Source organism: Papilio polytes, unplaced genomic scaffold, assembly GCF_000836215.1.
Source record: "Papilio polytes unplaced genomic scaffold, Ppol_1.0 DF822067.1, whole genome shotgun sequence".
Classification (NCBI taxonomy): Eukaryota; Metazoa; Arthropoda; class Insecta; order Lepidoptera; family Papilionidae; genus Papilio; species Papilio polytes.
Window position 1 is genome coordinate 6,055,492 of NW_013527137.1, and position 7,179 is coordinate 6,062,670.

The following is a 7,179-nucleotide window of genomic DNA, read 5'->3' on the forward strand; positions in this document are numbered from 1 at the left end:
AAGCCTGTACTGCCGCCGCCTACCACAACGCGTTTGGGCGGCAAACGGCACACAGCGCTACAGCACACTCATTGATTCACACACTAATGTCCCACATATTAGAAGACTTGGACTTTAGATAAGTGGCTGACAAATGCGAATTTAGAGCCTCATGTAGCTTTTAAACTCCTTAAGTAAGGCTGACTTACTCAAACTTTACAAGAGGATGCAGGAGCATTATTCACATTGATTATTTCCTTTATTGTTTGTGAATAATAGTGGCCAATATTTTAGATTAAATAATACTGGCCAGTATAACGTAAGAGAAACAAATCTTTTAGTGGCCAGTGTTCTAAATTAAATATTACTGGCTGGTAAGACTGCAATTATGTATTTTAAAAAGTTTATTATAGTTTTAATTAACACAGACAATGTAGGGATAAAAAAAATTATTAACAAACAATTAACTTAAACAAGGTCAGTTCAGTGATAGTGATAATATCACATGTGCAAAGGTTTATTTATACCAGTGGATGACAAAACAAGCTGATTGTTTCATCGAGCTTGACACTATCCGGTTTCCTTTTTATTATTTTAGGGCCTGTCCCACCAATTTGTAAATCGTCTGATATCAATTATGTAAAATAAGTGATGGAAATATCTGATTTTGTTTCCTTATTTGATAGTGACATTATTTGTAAGCCATCTGAGCCTCTATCAGCCAGTGTGGGACAGGCCCTTCAAGTTTTATACCTATAGATTTATTCATTTCCCCTTTTGAGTACTCAAATTTTACACTCAGTAAATGTGGTTTTTTTTTAAAAAAAAACCTTTAAGTATATCATAACCAGCATTTTTTCAATATTGTCTTTTCAATTCAAATAAGAATAATGTATTAATGAACCTAGTTTTATTAATTCATTTCTTAATTGTAATTATGTATTAGTTTTAAGCTGTTTGGTGAACCTAGTAAACTAAATAAATAGTTTATATGCATATATTTGAACATCCTGTACAATTAATTAACATGATAAAAATTATCTTACAAACATAATAATAAATACTTACCGATATGGATATTTAGCACAGAATACATCAAACAGTTGAACAAACTCATTATATCTACGGGTCACAGTTGTTCCGTGTCTTCTGGAGCTTACGTAATATTCACAATGCTTTAGTATTAATCCTTTACGTTCTGGTACTAATTCTACGCTGATCACATCAGTTGCCTCAAGATCTTCATATGTTACTATTTCTGTGTTAGTCATATTTTTTAAATTGTAACTGAAAATTGTTAAATGTACATAACATATTATGTATGCCTGATAAGAAAGCATGTGTTGCAAAAGTGGGTGGACACCTACAAAAATATCTACAACTAATTACTGCTTTTTTATGTTTTCATATTTTGAAAACTTTACTCTAAATAACTTTAAACATAATGCGTAAAATATGCGGATTATGTATTGGTCATGGAAAAATTTGCTTTCATGTATCAGTTGAGTTATAAATTCTAATGAGAGTAAGCAAATTAGTTGACTGAGATATTGTATGTACCTGTATTTATTTATTAATTTATTCTTAAAAGGAAAAATGTAGCGATACTCGCAAAAGACAATATTTCAATAAAAGGATTTTTGTTAAGTTAACATAAGAAAATAAAATCCAAAGCTAATAATAAAATTATTCTTTTAGGGCATTTATCTCATCAAATATTAATTTTAAAATGAAAATTAAGTAGATAAAGTATGAACTTACTTGTAGGTATTTTAAAGTGTTTATTTTGTCGAATTGATCTAAACTAAGTCAAAATTAAGTTAGAACTAAGTAAAACATTTGCAACTTTCAAGTCGTAAAAAGAATCAATTTCCAAACTTTCTTTAGCATTCGTCTCTAAAACCGTGCAGCTGAAAAATAACTTTGTTTTTTATTTGCAATTTCACTTTTGTAATTAAAATAAACCTTTTAAAATATTTCGTAAATAAAATTCCGCCAGCGCGGAAAAGTTAAGTCACGTTCAGAAATCAAAAACTTTGTGGTTCTGTTCGGAAACTAAAAGTTCACTTAAATTATTTTGAATGTTTAACAAAAAAAATATTGTTTACTTACTTATTATTTTGTAAAATTCCTTGTTTTATTAATTCTACTCGTGATATGTAAAATGCCCCAGTTTCTATTAATTCCCCTTGCCAGTCTTGTCTTCGGGGTCTTTTAACGATGTTAAAATTTGTCGGACTAAGGGTTCCGTTCATGAAATTCCACCGTAGTTTAAAGCTTCTAAAATACATTTTATTATAACTTTATACTCATATACACTTATATAATTTCAAAGTAATTTATACTTTCACCTAGTAGCTGCAAAAACGCAATCATAAGGTTTTGGATAATGCAGTTTTCTAATTGCATCTTTAAGATTCAAGTACGAAATAAATGGAGATGTTGCTTGAATCAAAACTACCACTTTAGCTTTTAGCGTGGTCGCAACAAACTCCTGTACGCCCCAAATAGACGGAGCAATATGTGAAGCTGTTATCCAACTTCGTCGGAACGGTGAAGCTCCATCTAAAAATGTTTTATTAAAGTACATAAAAATCTAAGTCATATGTAGGTACACATTCAAATGATAACAAGAACTAACATTTCAAAGCTTCCAAAGCGATCAATGGGTGATCGGTAGATACAGTAATGTTGGATAATCCCACTTTTCTTGCCGTTAAAATAGATCGTGCTATGAGACTTAAACCACCTACTGTCTGTAGATTTTTTAGTCGTATACCTTTTGAACCACCTCTGGCTAGGATAAGTGTAACGGTATCGTGATCACATGAAACAGTATACCTAAAACATTAGTCTATCAATGTCGGGATTTTTTCTTTAAGAATAGATAAATACCACTACGTACAAAATCAAGACAAAAGAAAAAACTCGCATTTTTGTGTTTCTTTACTTTCACTGAAACCATGTACCGTACGTGACAAATAGCTAATCTATCACTAACTTGCTCAATAAGCAAATAAGAAACATCCGTTGTTAGCGAAAGAAGTAGGTCAATAATATTGTCAATCACCGCCTGGATTTCATCTTGCTTTAATCCATAATACTGATTACTGAAAGGGATCTAAAAATAAGGATGGATTTCAGAGTCGTACGGAGTTTTGTTCCCGATTAAAATAATAGAAAATCATTTGCTTTTCCCTACTTTCATACCTAATTTCTTTAAATGTGGCAGTCTTTGCATTTCGTGTTTTTAATCTGAAGTCATGTCATAAACCTTGTCTATCAAACATTTATCTGTCATTGTCACTGTCAGAAGTTAAGTCGTACAAATTAAAATAAGTATTTAAAGTTAAAACGATTTACGAGAAAGAAAGTATTTTTATGTATAAACGTTTTTTGGTTTTCAAATTGTTATAGTATAGATAAAGAAAAAAATATGAAATATTAGGTTAGTTTTCGCAGTATCTGCAAACTGTAAAATAGTAATATGAAAACTGTAAAAGAAATAGAACGAGAAATAAAAAATGTCGAAAAAGAGCTTACTAAAGTTGATAGTGAAATAGCTAAATGGAAAACCCGGCAGCGTGAGTTGCAAGAGAAAAAATCATTATTAAAGAAGACTATAAACAAGATTAAATCTGAATCATTAGCTAGTGTCGATTGGGCTGGAACTACGTACGAATGGTCTGAAGATGTTAATCGAGTTCTTCGGGATAGTTTTAAACTCGATTCATTTAGACCTAAGCAGTTGAGTGCTATCAATTCAACGTTATCCCGACAACATGCTTTAGTCGTAATGCCGACAGGGGCTGGTAAAAGTTTATGTTACCAATTGCCAGCTCTGATACAACCTGGTATAACAATTGTTATTTCACCTCTTATTTCTTTAATGGAAGATCAAGTAAGGTCATTGACTGTTAGAAAAATACCTGCAAAACTTATGACAAGCACTAGCTCAAAGGAAGAGACTGCAGCAGTTTTAAATTTACTTAAAGATAAAAATACACCTGTAAAATTAGTCTATGTAACACCTGAGCGACTTGCAAAGAGTAAGAGGTTCATGTCTAATTTGCAAAAGTGTTACATAGATGGTAGACTGCAAAGAATAGCTATTGATGAGGTACATTGTTGTTCACAATGGGGACATGATTTTCGACCCGATTATAAATTTCTAGGTATACTATCCAACATGTTTCCTAATACCCCTATTCTAGGTTTGACTGCCACAGCAACTGCACATGTATTAAACGATGTACAAAAAATACTAAATATACAAGGATGTTTAGTTATCAAATCTACCTTTAACAGACCTAATTTATTTTACAAAATATTAGAAAAGCCTACATCCCAAGAGGAATGTGTTACAATTTTAGAGAAACTACTAAAATATAGGTATAAAGGGGAGAGTGGAATTATTTACACACACAGTATTAAAGATTCTGAAGACTTGGCAGAAGAATTGAGAAAAAGGGGGTTAAAAGTAGGTTGTTATCATGCTAACATGGAAGCAGATAGTAGAAGTAAAGTTCACAGCAAGTGGCATGAGAATTACTATCAAGCTATTGTTGCAACAGTTGCTTTTGGAATGGGTATTGACAAACCTGATGTAAGGTTTATAATACATCATACAATAAGTAAATCTATGGAGAATTATTACCAAGAAAGTGGTAGAGCTGGGAGAGATGGTAACAGAGCAGAATGTGTGACATTATATAGGATGCAGGACATTTTTAAATTGAGTACAATGGTATTCTCCTCTGTGGGCAATCTTGATAATTTATATGGCATGATTAAATACTGTCTTAATGGAAAGCATTGTAGAAGACAGCTTATTGCAGAGCATTTTGAAGAAGATTGGGGACATGCAGATTGTAACAAAATGTGTGATGTTTGCGTTAATCCTTGTATTAGTTCGAGAGAAATAAATCTTGAAGACCACTGTGAGACACTCTCTTATATATTGGACAATGCTGATAATAATGACACAAAACTTACAGCACAAAAGTTGCTCAGTGCTTGGTTTTTGACAGGTCCAGTCAATTTAAGACATAATGGTATAGAACCTAATTTCTCGCGTAACATAGGAGAAGATGTAATTGCGTTTTTATTGACTCAAGGATATCTCGTTGAAGATTTTCATTTTACAGCTTACACAACAATATCTTATATTAAAAAAGGCCCAAATATGGAATCTGTGAATGATGTTGATTTTTCATTGAAAATGCCAATCAGAAAGTATACAGAGTTTGAAGTGGATAGACCAGCACCTAGAGATGTTAAATCAGAAGTATCTTGTAATGATGAGTTGAAAGAAAAGAAACCAATGAAATGCAAAACATCATCACCAATTAAAGAACCAAAAGCAAAAAAATCAAAAGTACTTGTAATTGATAGTGATTGACACTAAGAAAAATTTCTTTAATTTATTATCAATATCCAGTGATGTTATTACATATATATGTTATGTCTTTTGGATTCAGATTTCCAAACCTCCGAGCTCACTTTACATGCATTAGGACTGTTTATGATACAGATGTCACTATAATTATAAATGATAATTAATTATTATTTTTTTAATCTATAAAGTTAATCTAAGTAATATTTATACCAAATAATAATGTACACAGTAACAAAATAAATGTTTATATTAAACAAATATGTCAAAATTTAACGTTTTTAATGTTCCTGGTCGAAAAGATACTAATCTAATTTTAATGAAAAAGAAAAAACATCATCTACATATAAATCACACTCTTCGTCGTGGCGTGTACTCTAATGGCGACATTCGGCTATAAGCATCAACATTCTCTTCGGTTTCTTTATTATTTTTAGTTGCTCCTTTCTTCGCGACTTTTTCTTTAGATGACGTTGTTCGTTCTGAAAATGTCAATAAGTATGATGACAAGCTCATGCACAAGGCATATCGACAGGCGAAGAATTAGGTTATGTCTGACGCCTGAGGAATCTGAGAAAAGATTTGTATTTTTGTATGTATTGAAATAATTCAAACACTACTAGGCCGTATTAAAAAAAATCACAGTTAGTAAGGTAATTTACCTGTGAGTAACATAGGCTATTTTTCAAATTCACGCGGGCGAAGTCGCGAGCAACAGCTAGTAGATTATATAAGAAATCTTACACCATGTGTCCTTAATTTTATGCAAAAACTAGCTACTGCTAGCGACTTCGTCCGCTCGATATTTAAAAATAATGATATAACTTATGTTACTGAAAACGTAGCTCTATAATGGTAAAAGAATTTTGTAAATCGGCCCAGTAGTTTTTGAATTATTTTATTACATACCAAAAAACAAATCTTTCCTCTTCATAATATTAGTATAGTATATATGATCAGTTATAAAAACTATGACCACATTTCTACCTGTATTATCACTATCCTTGCTTTTAACACTTCGTCTGCCGGTGTCAAGCACGCTGAACCCCGACCGCCTCGACCTTGCCGAGGAGCATTCGCTGTCAATACCCAACTCGTCCAGCGCTCGGATCCTCATCGCTATCTGGTCCTGTATCACCTCGCGATGGGGGTCTGCTTCACCCAACATCTCCATATCTGCCAGCCAGTCGGCTCGCTCGCGGATTTGTGTTACCACTGTAGGTACATCGTAAGGAATATTTGAAAATGTTATTCAGATGGTAATATGAGCAATCGGTTTGGTGTTAATTAATATAGGAGCAAAAATCTGGACTGATGTCCGTTTGATTGCAGGAAATACTTATCGAAGCTTCAGCAATAAACAGTGATACAAAGATTTTTTAAAATTCAACGATGTTTTAGGGATTTTGGCTATAGATGATTAAATGACTTACAATCATTCCATCTCTCTTTATTTGTAGGCAACTTGGGCAAGATTTTGCTGGGACGAGCTGGCTTTGGCGGGCGCTGACCCAAGTCCCCGTAAGTCATGAAATCTGCGAGTCGTTCTTTCAGCTTCTCGCGGTCTTCGCCGCGCTTTAACGGCCTATATCTATACACAAAAACTAGCATATTCAAAGATTATTTGCAAAATAAAGTGAATATTATTTATGATGCGTATTTCTTAATTTAACTATTTCTCGACATATTAATGCTATTATTGATCCTTAAGCCATTAATGCAATATTTTAAAGTTAATCTAAACACTGGTATAACTTACGTAGGGGGTTCGAGGGCTCCAGAAGCACGTATAGCAGAGAGGGAGC

At 32.7% G+C, this 7,179-nt stretch overlaps 3 protein-coding genes across 3 annotated transcripts in view; 1 reads left to right on the top strand and 2 right to left on the bottom strand.

Annotated features, from left to right (window-relative positions):
* Positions 1 to 5: 5 nt before the first annotated feature.
* LOC106107405 (N-acylneuraminate cytidylyltransferase) lies at positions 6 to 2,967 on the bottom strand. Its single transcript, XM_013288250.1, has 7 exons — positions 2,885 to 2,967; positions 2,621 to 2,820; positions 2,331 to 2,544; positions 2,092 to 2,259; positions 1,741 to 1,889; positions 1,048 to 1,266; positions 6 to 57 (listed from the first exon to the last, which is right to left on the bottom strand). The coding sequence occupies exons 1-5, from the start codon at positions 2,911 to 2,913 to the stop codon at positions 1,784 to 1,786; spliced, it is 717 nt and encodes a 238-aa protein (XP_013143704.1). The 5' UTR covers positions 2,914 to 2,967; the 3' UTR covers positions 6 to 57; positions 1,048 to 1,266; positions 1,741 to 1,783.
* Positions 2,968 to 3,300: 333 nt separating this feature from the next.
* LOC106107244 (ATP-dependent DNA helicase Q1-like) lies at positions 3,301 to 5,581 on the top strand. The gene has a single exon (XM_013288016.1). It carries the CDS (start codon positions 3,467 to 3,469, stop codon positions 5,378 to 5,380), a length of 1,914 nt encoding a protein of 637 aa, XP_013143470.1. The 5' UTR covers positions 3,301 to 3,466; the 3' UTR covers positions 5,381 to 5,581.
* A 25-nt stretch (positions 5,582 to 5,606) lies between these two features.
* LOC106107248 (UPF0193 protein EVG1 homolog) overlaps positions 5,607 to 7,179 on the bottom strand; it is a 2,008-nt gene continuing 435 nt past the window's right edge. Inside the window, exons 2-5 of the mRNA XM_013288019.1 lie at positions 7,134 to 7,179; positions 6,808 to 6,965; positions 6,362 to 6,589; positions 5,607 to 5,856 (exon numbers count right to left, since the gene is read on the bottom strand). The exon at positions 7,134 to 7,179 is cut by the window's right edge and continues 99 nt beyond it. Of these exons, the coding sequence (XP_013143473.1) occupies positions 5,726 to 5,856; positions 6,362 to 6,589; positions 6,808 to 6,965; positions 7,134 to 7,179 (563 nt within the window). The 3' untranslated portion in view covers positions 5,607 to 5,725. The remainder of the gene's footprint in view (positions 5,857 to 6,361; positions 6,590 to 6,807; positions 6,966 to 7,133) is intronic.

Excerpts from the sequence above, each read along its gene's own strand:
- LOC106107405 (XM_013288250.1), bottom strand. The coding sequence starts at position 2,913 with ATGCGAGTTTTTTCTTTTGTCTTGATTTT. Across the intron at positions 2,821-2,884 it reads TTTTCTTTTGTCTTGATTTT|GTATACTGTTTCATGTGATC; the intron begins GTACGTAGTGGT and ends CTAATGTTTTAG. Across the intron at positions 2,260-2,330 it reads TGCGTTTTTGCAGCTACTAG|AAGCTTTAAACTACGGTGGA; the intron begins GTGAAAGTATAA and ends AATGTATTTTAG.
- LOC106107244 (XM_013288016.1), top strand. The coding sequence starts at position 3,467 with ATGAAAACTGTAAAAGAAATAGAACGAGAAATAAAAAATGTCGAAAAA.